Genomic DNA, 12,680 nt, shown 5'->3' on the forward strand with positions numbered 1-12,680 from the left:
ACCTGATGATGCTTTTGGCACCCATAAAGTTGTTTATTATTTAATAAAACACCAAGGAAATGATTCCCTATTCACCTTTGGGGCAAATTACTCTGTGTGCTCCACAGCACTGCAATTTGTATTCAGAAACTGTTTGCTTGCGTTGGTTTATTTAGCTGTATGGCCCACCAATTTCATATTTGCTCATTTATTGGATTCCAATGAGTTAGCTCATACTTCTGTTGCCCTAGCATTGTCCAACACTGATGTGAGATTAGTTCACTGTATTCTACTGTTGATTAGCTTATTGAGATATTGTTAAAAATGGTATCCTATTCTATGAAAATGCAACAGTTGAAAAAACATCTGTATTAGCAATCCTGATTATAAATCAAAGGAGCTGAAGATTAGGAACTTTGCTGTATGTTGCACTGACATTCCTTTTTCTGTCTTTCTGTTTTGCAATATGCACTAGAGGTGAGATCCATTTCATTCCATCTATTCATTGACTAGATATGCAGTTTATGCAAGGCTCCATCTAGAGACACTGGTGAGAGTCAGGTAGCGGCAAGGTATCCCCAGCCTTATTGATGGGCCTTTTGAAGGCTGAACTTTGGTAAATTGTATTTATTTATCCCAAAGACTTTGATTTATAGGCTGACTTATGAAGCTCATGCCTGATCACAATATGTTGTAAATTCACTATAAAAGGTGATGTCCTAAACACTATAGGACATTAATGAAGAATTATGTCATCTGTGTGCAAACATGGCGGCAGGAGTTTCCTGAAATATACTTGTAGATAGGAAGGTATAGATTTGGTCCTTTAACAGTCTTTTATTTATAAGGCATCTAATTTTTTTTACAACACCTGAATCACAGAACCAAAACCAAAATGGCCATTACTGTTCAGCAATGATACAATTATCCATGACCATAGCAAACAAAACCCAGTGTTAAACCTCACTCTGAGTTCTGATTCTCAGAGGATAGGTGCTAAACACGCTCTGTAAACTGGACACTCATACAATTTTGTCTCATACAGCACAGAAACACAGAGATTTCAAGTCATGGGAAATAAGTTCCTTCTAGTTTGAAGATTTTCTACAGTTTAACTACTCCTACATTTGCAAGAAAGCTGGCTTCTAATACGTTAGTATTGATATAATCAAGATTTACTTCCTTCTTTGTCTCAGAGCATTTAAAAAAGAGATTTTTTTCTGTATCTTCATTTTTAGGTAGGGTAACTTAAACCACAGTCAGATCATCAGATGATCCAAAGAAACAAATTGATATCAATGCCTTAAGTGCTACCCAGGTAGCCCAAATTATAGACCACTGAATTTAGTCTACCTGGTCAATGTTTCTCTCTATCCTGGATTAGGTAAATCTGTTGAAAAGAGAAATTATGACAGGTGTCATAGCATGTGGCATTCGTTTACACAGCACAGAGTGAGAGCACAGCCTCTAAGGATTGCTCATTTCCTTAACCTTGGGTTCACACCTGAGCCAAATATATCACTCAGCAAAATTCTGTTTTCTTTCAGGTTGATATTGCTCCTACATTAACTATTACACACATGCTACTATTATGCATATACTAACCATACACAGAAATAAGGACAGCAATGTACAGCTCTGCAGAATACATTATGATATAGTGAAGTGTAATTTGCAAATACTAATAACTTAAGATTCAAACATACTGATATTGATGTTGTCCTATCATTGGATAATTACATATGGAAACAGACAACTATTCTCCACTTCTATGCACTGTTTTTCTGGTTCTAATTTTAGCATGTCAACAAGTATTTGGATCTGTTTTCATATATCAGCCTTGGGGCAAGCACCTGAACAGTGTGAACAACACCTCCAAATGAAGCTTCCACAGTATGCAGTATTATTCCATCACTGGCCAATGCAGAAATTTTGCAAAATATTGGTGCAAAATATCATATGTAAGTTGTGGAATAGTGCTGAAACTATCAAACATATAGGAAGAGGTATAATTTCTACTCGATTCATACAGTTCATATGCACAGTACAAGATGGTTACTTCCAAACACAAACTTGTAAGATTATTGACTTGTTAGCTGTCATAGATTGCTGTGTCCATAGTCCAACCCCGGAAATATTACCAGCTTTGTCCAAAACATGTAAAACAAGCTACTTCAGTGCCAGTATGTACTAGTTTTCTACAATAAATATATACACATACAAATGAATTAATTTAATATTCCAAATATTGATATTATTTAACTACAAATTCTAACTTACTGCCCAAGTGATTTTGTAAATTATTTCACCTTCTTTCGCATCATTATTGCATCACTTCTGTCCACCATTAAACACTGGCTAAAGTTTCAGAATGGATACAATACCTGTATATCCACATGCCTTTTTATAGCATTTTCATGTTCTTTATGATAAAAAGTATGAACAAAATGTTATTACTGTGACATATTTTGTATGATAAAAAAGAAACAGGTGAAAACCTTTCCATACAATTTAATTTTAAGAAAACTTACCCAACTGACTGAATGCCATTTCTGTAAGACTTGATAAAGTAATTTTTCCTTCCTTGCCTAGTGACATCAACCCAACCACCTTCATTGTCTAGGATGCCATAATGTATGGCAGCTTTACAAATACTGGATTGCTGAAAAACAGAGTAGGAAAAGCAGTTCCATGTCAGACAAAACCACTATTTTACATTGTAATTTATTTGTGAAAAAAAAAAAAGGTTTTAATTATAATGTGTCATTAAAAGCTTGGTAGATAGTCTATTAAGTTTGATGTGGTCTATGTAGGTATTATTTCAAATGAAGAAAACACCACTTTGCCTTACTCAGAGATAAACTATACTCATTTACAGTATACTTGTTTACAGTAGCTATTATTTCCTATACTGTTTTTCAGTTAAGCTGACACAAGTAGGCCTATGTTACTGAAACAATTTATATGACTCTACCCACCAACTGCTATATTTCTCCTTAAGTCTCACCTTCACATGTTTACATGCAAGTATGTGGACACAAAAGTTCTACTTCTGTGCATGTATAAGAAGCATGAAGTACATTCGGACAGTACATGCAGAATAGCAGATGCAAACTTAGATCATCTGATGCTCTCTTAAACATTTGGTGTAGGCTTTTATTTTTGGTGAATATTGACTTCTTCAAAATCCATTTTTAATATTATTTTGACTAGTATTCCAGTAGAAAAGACATTTCATTAAACATTCTACTGGTACAAAATTTAATTTAAAAATATTTACCATTTCATAATGTACACTTCCAATAACTTTGGCTTTGCTATCCAAACAGCCAGCAGGACATTCATACCTAAGAAAATAAAATACAACTTGGTCTTAAATCCTGGGACTACAAAAAGGGAAAATATTCCAGCTCACATACAAATATAGCCTTTTAGAATAATCTCAGAATGATAACTGTAAAATTTACCATACCTATTGCAAGTTGTTCCTTTGCACTGATCTCTTAGCCTTACTTCACATGAAACAATCTGAGCTAAAACAAGCAAAAAGCAATTTCACTGCAATGAATTTGGTACTATATAATTCAAATTTGTTGACCACTTGCAAATCAGGTAAATTCCTTACACATTTGCTGTGTGCTTATTACTTCATTTTTCTCACTGTCATCAGCGCCTGTGGAGCCTGAAGGTGAATGAGCTCTTGGTCGGCTTTGCACCGTTGCATCCTGGGCTTTGGATCGCTGCCGTTCAATCTCATTGGTTTCCTCTTCTGGTTCGTGGGGAGAATAAGGCCTTTCTGAATCCTCTGTTTCAGAAAACAGGCAAAAAAATAATCTCTCAGGAAAAAAAAATCAGTGTTTGTGGAATATAAATCCTTTACCGTGTTTTGATAACATGGCTTTGCTCTCATAAAATGGTGTATGAATACAAGCAAGAAACCAAGGAAAACTCTCCACTGCTTCATAAGTTGAAGACCTCAAGATTAATAATGCATCTCAAATGTTTCTGATGCTGATAAAACGTAGATTTTTTCTAGCACAGGCAGCACAACTAAATGTGTATGAAAATGCTCTTAACACTCCTGTTTTCGTATCTTTATGCTATCAGAAAACCAGTAGAACAAAGATGATATTTCTATTATACATTGGAATAGTTTCACCAAGTTCATAGGTGACTTGTAACTAAAGAAGCTGATTTCATAAAAACATACACCTGAAAATGAGGTCCTTCTATTCATACATAATGAAAATAATTTTGAAATACGCATCACTGAATCTACATTTCTTACTTAAGCAAGAACCATAAGGAAGATATTTGGGCACACTTGTGCAGCTTTTACGGTCCGTAAGAAATTTCAGAAGTTATTAACAAAAATTGCTAAATTACTTGTACACAGAGTAAAACAAAAAGAAATAGCAGCTTCATAACATGCTGTGTTTCAATGCTATAAAATATGAATAGCATTATGAAAATTGTAAGTTAATAATCATCCCAGCTGATATTTTGTTTAATTACTAATGTCTTCTAGTCTAGTTCTTGATTCTTCTTATAGTAATGCATATGGCTATGTCACTGAGATAACATTTCCCTATAAATAGATGACTACATAGACTTCCAATATAATTACAAAAAGGCATACAAATAGCACCCAGCGACAGCCTACATCTTTGTGTACTAGAAGACCTCAATCGGCACTTAAATAAGCAAGAGTTCAGTATACTCCACTCCCTCTGGTGAGGCTCGGCCTCACATACCTTAAGATATTATCTCATTCATCATAGTAAAGTAGGCCCCTACCAGGTTTTTGGGCACATGCATAATATAGTCTATTCCACTATGTTAAAGCATAATGAGGAAAGAAAGCAAAAGAAAGGTTACATGTCTCTTCCCATTTATAGTTGCACTGTTGAAATGGTACATACCTCTGTAACAAAGATTTTCTCTGCAACCTCCTCCAAAACTAGGGGGACATGCAGAACAAGGGCGGCCAGGTTTATAAGGAGCATGACCCCACCAGTTACCCCTTTACATGAAAAAAGAAAAAAAATAGCAAAACATGCCTTAATAAATTAACATATGAACATTAAACAGCATTTAATATGTGGGCAAATAAATTATGAAAACCATCAGACACTTAGGACAATAACATTGTTTTGATATTCCCAAGTAACAAGTGATAGGATGAGAGGAAATGGCCTCAAGTGGCACCAAAGGAGGTTTCGATTGGATATCAGGAAAAATTTCTTCACCGAAAGGATTATCAAGCACTGGAACAGGGTGCCCAGGGAAGTGGTGGAGTCACCATCCCTGGAGGTATTTAAAAGACATGTAGGTGTGGTGCTCAGGGACATGGCTTAGTGGTGGACTTGGCAGTGTTAGGTTAAAGATTGGACTTGATGATCTTAAAGGTCTTTTCTAAACTAAATGATTCTATGATTCTGTGATTCTATACCAAATGCACAGGAAGTAACTGAAAAGTCCATGAAAAAAAACCTGAAGTACTGCCGTAAGCTGCTGTAAGATCTTTTCAGATTGGCATAGCACCATAAGACTAAATTCCTCAATTACATGAGAACAGGCTCCACTCTCCTAAATAGAATATCCTATAGAATTTGATCTTAACCATGGGCTTCATATTACACATTCCTTAAAGTCACAATGGGGAGATACATTTAATTTTCAGACAAATATCACACTACAACAAAGATCTCTGATGTTGTATGCTAAAACACAGGCCAGAAAACTGAAGCTCTAGAAAATCACAAGAGTATTTGTACAGCCAAACGCTGCCTTGGGAACAATGCTCTACTTTGTAACAGTACAAAAAATAGAAACCCCAGACTGATTTCTTTTCAGATTGTTTCCTGGATTATTATAAAGCATCTTGCCCCCCCAAGATATTTTTGTGTGTCAGCCTACTTACTTAGGAGAATAATTGCATACAAGATAGACTGCTTTTGGCCAAATCTGCCCCCAGATGTTCATGTTATGACACAAATTTATTGCACAACCGATTCTGCTACTTGTAGCCCAAACAACCTATGGAAAAGCAAAGAGAAAGACATGTGAAAACCAAAGCTGATTAACATAAAATCAAAACTGTCTCCAAACTTAAACGTATAAAACTCAAATTGCAAGTGATGTTACATTCCCCTCTGTTATAAATGGGTTGAAGTGACCTAATTACAACGGCCAAAAGGCCATGCAGTTATATCCTTATTAGAAAGAAAAGCTTTACCTTGATACAAAAGATACGGCTCTTATTTTACATAAATGGTCTAAGCATATATTTGGAAGTGTAGCAAAATATTTATAAAACATGATCCAAAGAACTGATTCTTGAAATTACAATTAATAGATAATCGTGAGTTAGATGTTAGGTTCCTGTGCCCTGGAGTTGTCAGCACAACCTAAGGACCCAGAAGGGTTTAGATTGGTTAGACTGAGAGAATAGATTATTTGTCAGCAGTGAAAGGAGGTAACATAAACGATAAAACTATTCACAAAAAAACTCATACACCAAAAAGACTCAAGTCATGGATTTTAAATTAATATGCTTTCCCGTCGTTGCAATCTAAGGTGGCTGTGCTCCTTTATTCATCTGTTGAAACAATTTTCATTGCAGATCTCAAAATGATCTGAACAACAAAGGCTGGAACGTTCAAATTAGACAAATATGACAGGTGTTAAACTTTTATTAATTCAAGATAAGCCAACTGTGTAGTTCCAGCAGGATATAGGAGTTGAAAGAGATAGGTACTGTGAAGAATTAGTACCACAAAGAACTATATATATGTATTGTAGATTTTGCATGTAATGGATAAGTGTAATTACAGGTATTTTTACAGAAATGGTAAATAAGAATATGGAGGTAACTGCGTCTTAAGATTAGATACAATGGGAAATAGTGCTAGTAAACAGAAAAAAATGTTTAAAAATTAATAATGTAGAAGTTTTCTAATATTCTATTGAAAATTCTATGGGGATTTTAGTATAATCAGAGGATCATGTATTTCCCACTCACTGAAAACATGACTGGTCCCCTCTGGAAAAATTCAGGCTAGATACACAGTGTTCAGAAGTACCAAATAAATTAGTTCTTATGCAATTTCAAAACCTTGCTGAAGTTAAAGCAACATGTTAAAAACTGTTTTTTAATCTGAGGAATTCACCTAAGAAAACTTTTTTTTTTTTTAAATGTGCTGTTTCTTCAGCATATTACAGAAAGGACTACCAGCATACCAGCACAGAGACTAGATTATGCAATGTGCACTGAGCAGTACACTCAATTTAATGCTGGGGTTTGTGAGCTTTTTCCTTAGTCCTGTTAAGGAAGTGATATTTATGAGGATGAAATCTAAAGATTCACATGACAACCCTACTCTATGTCACCGATACCCAATGCTTTTAACTATGGAGTCTAATAACAAGCAGCCCCTTTTGTGGTTTAGTGCTATGGTATATACTGCAAGACTAATATGCTCTACGTGTCATACAGCAACCTAACTGGAGGTCTCAACCACTCTTCTCCATAGCTGACAAAAACCAAACCCACCTACATACCTGTGTATAATGTGTACAAACAGGACCAGAGCATTTGTAAGGACAATATGGGTTGCATTCATGAGGATGGGGATACGTGAAATCTCTCACTTCATCATACCATGCTTGGACATGAAATGTTGGAGGTCTGTACCTATGAAAGCCAGTAGTAGTCTATTAGATCATTCAAAAGTTGCAGCTTCTATCATTCTTCCTTTAAGTAACAAACAAATTTTGTTAGACTTAAATAAAAAATATATAGTATAAAACAGTATCTTAAACTACCTGCCCCAGTGTGCCCCCAAATTCTGTCCAATTGATGGAAGAAGGCTTGCAGGACCATGCTCCCATAGACAGGTTTCAGCCCACGACTCTGCAGATCTCTCCAGTTCCATGTCCCACGTCTGAAATTTGAAAGAAAAGAAAGGGACATCTCCTTAGAAATACTTGGTGTGTATCTCATACTAAAAAAAAAAAAAAAAAAAAAAAAAAAGAGGGTTGTCCATTTTTAAAGCTTCTGTTACTGGGCCAGAAGTCTGAAGAAAAAGTGAGACTTGACAATTGTATGCCCCATTTGTGTTACATAAGAAAAAAAAAAATGTTTTCACCAAGAGAAAAAAACGTTTTAATCCCTTCACAGCACTCCCTTTAGAAAGCATGTGCAGCCATGCTGCAGTGAATAAAGCACAAATATGAAACTGAAAGGCTTAGTTCAACTTTCCAAGCTAAATTAAGTGCATTTTCTGTCTTGTGAGATTTCTTTTTAGTAATAGGCACTTTTTTAGCCAAAAGGGTATTATCCAACACACTTTCAACATAAGGCTTTTTTTCCTCTAAACCAATAGTTTATCTGAAGTGAAAGCAATTTTCTCTTCCTTTTCTATAATCAGCTTTTTTAAAATAATACACAGTGCAAACACAAAATAAGAAAGCTAGAGTAAGGTTGTCATTCACTGATTTTATGGCTAGATTGGCAAAAAGGGAAACATTCATGTTAGTAAGAGGCAGGCTTAGGAAAAGTTAAAGAAAAAAATTATTAATTATTGTTTATCACAATTGTTTATCCTTATTTTTTATTCTTTAAGGGACAAGAAAGAATAGGCTTGTAGCTGAAAGGCAAATGCAAGTTTCCTTCTTTCAAAAGCATACTAAAACCCACTCCTCTTGAAAGACATTATACCATACTGTGTATGTATAGTTCTTACTGTGCCCAGCTGGGGTTTGCTCAAAGTGGTCTCTCTTGTGCAAAGTATCCATACCGCTGCTTGACTTTTTAAATCTCCTGATAGTTGCAGAAATAGTTTCCAGATACCTGACTCTCTGATACCAATGCTCAGGTTAGGAAACTGAAATATTTCCAGGAAGAAAACACATCTCTTGATAGAACCTCAATTATTTCATCATAAGTTCAGACTAAGTTTCATAGAGTGAGACTGTGTTATCTAAATAACAGTAATTCAGTATTTCCAAACCCAAATTCCCATACAGACATTGGAGATCATGTCTACAAATTTTTGGCACAGATTAAAGGTAAAAAACTCCCTAACACAGCCAAAGAATACACAAACATAACAGACAAATTCCATGTGCTAGAATTTATTTTTCTTTTGATTTTGACATGCAGTTTTCACCTTATTTATTAGATTACTCATTAAAAACAAATATGTCCTTGGTTATGCAAGACCATGATTATGTAAAGACTTTAATATCACTCAGTTTAATCCTAGAATATCTGTTCTTAGTTTTTTTTCTTCATAAGTCTCTAATGCATTGCATTCCATGTTGTCTGTTATTATTAATATCATCAGCAAGTAAGAAATTTAGACGGTAGATTTTGACTCCCAAAATGCAACATTTATTCTGACAGAATTACTCTAACAGTATAATAATGAAAGAATAAAGCTTTTAGCCCAAATACGGATACAAAACCCACTGACTTTAGGAAACAGTAGGAATTTTCTATTCATCCTACTGGGCCAGTATGTCAATGTCATATGCCATAGCATTCTTTAATCGCCATAAGAAAACATTCTAATCTTAAATCAGAAAGTTTTATACGACAGTTCGTATAAATATTTTCCTCTTCCCTTTCCTTGTCACACCATCATTGTACCTTCCTATTGTACCCATTGTAAAAATCAAAGATTAACACACTTTTTCCACATATATATTTTGTTCTTACAAATTGTAGTAGAATTGCTTCATCATTCTACAATGGAATCATGAGACTGTAACTTTTTAAAATAAAGGCCACTACAGTTTGTCTTAGCTGCATATATTGTATGACATTAAGTCGCCTCAAAATCTTGTAATACTTAGATTTAGCTCTGAATATGAACACGTCGTAAAGTTAACATATTTCCTAAATAATTGCTGTTAAGAATGGTTTTACCAACTGGATTCTGAAACACAGATTTAGAGTAAATTAGACTTACGCTAGACCAAAACGTGGGCATCTGCTCACTTTTAAAACTTCCCACCTCCAAAGCCAGCTAAAATTTCTTGTAGCTCTCATGAACCTCAGAATGCCACAATATAGTCTCTTGTAAAGCATCCCCCACCATTTTCTCTAAAAACAGCTTTAGCAATCTAATCTGTATAACACTGGAGAAAGAATATGCATTTTAAAACTTGATTAATTCATATTTCAGTACCTTTGTAAAATGTCTGTGATACTATCTCATAGGAACTGTCTCATATATCAGAATTTAAACACAAGCATTAAAAGACAGGTATCTTTTTATAAAAAAAATGTACACAGTGTGACAGCACAGATTTCATACACTAAAATTTTGATGAAAAGTGGTGAAAAAAAAGGTTTATGATAAAAATAATCAGAAATCTTACAGTAAATATTTGCTTCTGTGTACAGACTGAATTCACCCAATCATACTGCATAACCCAAAGACACAGTAGGCTAATCAATCAACGGATAACCCCAACTTCAACATGTTGTGAAACATGAATCATGTGTCAAAATATATTTTGGGTTTGCAGCAAACAATGCGACATGTCTTGCTTTTCTCACCAATGCATGTACCACACAACGAAGTCACTTCAGAACAGTCAGTTGTTCAGGAAAAGCTCTCTGTGTGCCATAGAAGAAAGGATTCATTCATTTGTTCCTCAACCTTTAACACCTAAACCCCTTGTTTTTAAAGCCAGATACAAAAACTACCTCGCATGGATATCAAGCACATATACCTAGCATATTTTGTTGTCAGAAAACACTGCCTATTGTCCTGCCAGCCAATGTTTAGTTTGATCCAGGGGTTTTTTGGATGAGAAGAGGTCATGAAAAATATCAACCTACAGTACAACTTAACATTGCCTCTTCTTCATCAAGACTATTTTTGAGTTCAAATGTGCTCAAATATACAATGGTTATTGTTGCTAATGGAGCCAGTTATTTCAAAGCTACTTCAGGTATCTCAGTGCCAAATTGCAGTCCATAGTATGGAGGTACACCAAGTCGATTACCAGGATATAGCTTAATTTCTTCTTCATTTTAATTATTTAAGTATTGGTTTGGGGTGTGATGGAGTAAATACTAAAAGCATTACATATTCAGATGTAAAAAATCTGTCAAGTGTAAATCGCACTTAGGAAACAACCTCTTTAATTGGAGTATTCATTGTCCAGCTGTCTCATTTTCTCATCAAAGCAACCACTTCCTGAAGCGTCTGTTAATCGAAGTTAGATTTAAAATAAAACCTCTCCTATGTTACATCAAATTTATTAAATATTCTGGGAGAAATGACCCAACGTCCCAGTTCCAAAAAATTTCCTTGAGATCCAAGTCCCGTTCTTGATTGCCAGAGACTTTCAAAGGAAAAAAAGGAATAAAACACCAATAACCTCCTAAAGCCAGTGGGAAAAAAAAGGTAGAAGGGATTAGAAGTCAGTTACTTGGGTCTCCAACCCCTACCAAGACAGAAGCAATACAAAACAACTCCAAATTAATGTAGAAATGAAAAAGTCTCTCAATCTCCAGGATCACCCTAATGATTTTTAATAAAAAAGGGGGAAACTGACATCCTAATCCCTGACGCAGTTCTTTGGAAAACTTTATCTTACATTTGTATCTGACTACTCCAGTGATGCAAAACTTTTACACAGGTGCTAATAACATCATAAACAGGTACAGAATTTCTGAAAACAAATGAAACACTTATAAAAGAAATCTGACAGACTGCAATCCCATATCACAGGTAATGTAGAGTAAATTAGCTTAAAGGTATTTTTAAAGGTAATTTCTACAGTTACATGTAGTTGGAACTTAATTCAAAAGGTTTTGTACTGCTTTGCCAACATGCCTAAACATTGCTTCAGAGACTGGATCAAGAACAGGAAGAAGCTGCTTTACCTTAGTCATGACACCTTGATTTTTGTCCTTCTCTTCCAGTAGTTAAAATAGGAGATCCAAATTTCCCTCCTAAATTAATTATTCTGGTTGAAGTTATATGAAGAAAAACTGTGTATGTTAATTCTAAGGAATAAAAGACTGTTAATTTTAAAGTATTTTCACACCAATCCAGTCAGATTAGCTCTAAATATAATGCATTTTATCATATTTGTTCTGTGTTTGCTCACATAGCAGGCTAAATGAAACAAACATAAAATAATCTGTATAAGTATAAAAAACCTACCTGCTTACTGGAATGGGAGTTTTATTCCTGTCCTCTTAATAGCATTCCCTTGTTTCACTTACATGATGGCCAGCTTTTGGCTTCAAACAATGAAAGCAAATCCATATACAAAGAAAGATATACACATATGTTTTCATGTTTCATTTCATAAAATTCAAAAGGCTTTCGTTCTCCTAGTGTTCCCTTCTTCCTTAAAACAGTGAAGAAAAAAGATAAAGGCAGGAAAGCAAATATATAAGGAAAGGTTTCCAAAAACACATAAAAATGTCCACTCAGAGCAAGTTACACAATGAAGAACTTCAAACAAATATAGAACTAGTCAGTGAATCTTTAAAATGCCAAGCACCTTGGCATTTTAAAAAAAGCCAGAATAAAAGTGGAAGAATACGAAGAGTCACAGCAACACAGGTATTTTACATCCTATCAGGAGTAGGCATTTCTCATACTTAAACCACATCGTCATTAGTGATATTAAAATCTTACTACTGAAATATATACTGACCTGACATA

At 34.7% G+C, this 12,680-nt stretch overlaps 1 protein-coding gene across 3 annotated transcripts in view; it reads right to left on the reverse strand.

Moving 5' to 3' along the window:
- CRISPLD1 (cysteine rich secretory protein LCCL domain containing 1) overlaps positions 1 to 12,680 on the reverse strand; it is a 45,754-nt gene that overhangs the window by 15,681 nt on the left and 17,393 nt on the right. For all 3 annotated transcript variants that reach the window (XM_030011949.2, XM_030011951.2, XM_030011950.1), the window contains 8 exons: positions 7,807 to 7,925; positions 7,543 to 7,675; positions 5,903 to 6,018; positions 4,902 to 5,002; positions 3,605 to 3,784; positions 3,452 to 3,512; positions 3,260 to 3,326; positions 2,511 to 2,641 (listed from right to left, as the gene is read on the reverse strand). In XM_030011949.2, the coding sequence (XP_029867809.1) occupies positions 2,511 to 2,641; positions 3,260 to 3,326; positions 3,452 to 3,512; positions 3,605 to 3,784; positions 4,902 to 5,002; positions 5,903 to 6,018; positions 7,543 to 7,675; positions 7,807 to 7,925 (908 nt within the window). The remainder of the gene's footprint in view (positions 1 to 2,510; positions 2,642 to 3,259; positions 3,327 to 3,451; positions 3,513 to 3,604; positions 3,785 to 4,901; positions 5,003 to 5,902; positions 6,019 to 7,542; positions 7,676 to 7,806; positions 7,926 to 12,680) is intronic.

This window comes from Aquila chrysaetos, chromosome 4 (genome assembly GCF_900496995.4).
Source record: "Aquila chrysaetos chrysaetos chromosome 4, bAquChr1.4, whole genome shotgun sequence".
NCBI classification, from domain to species: Eukaryota; Metazoa; Chordata; class Aves; order Accipitriformes; family Accipitridae; genus Aquila; species Aquila chrysaetos.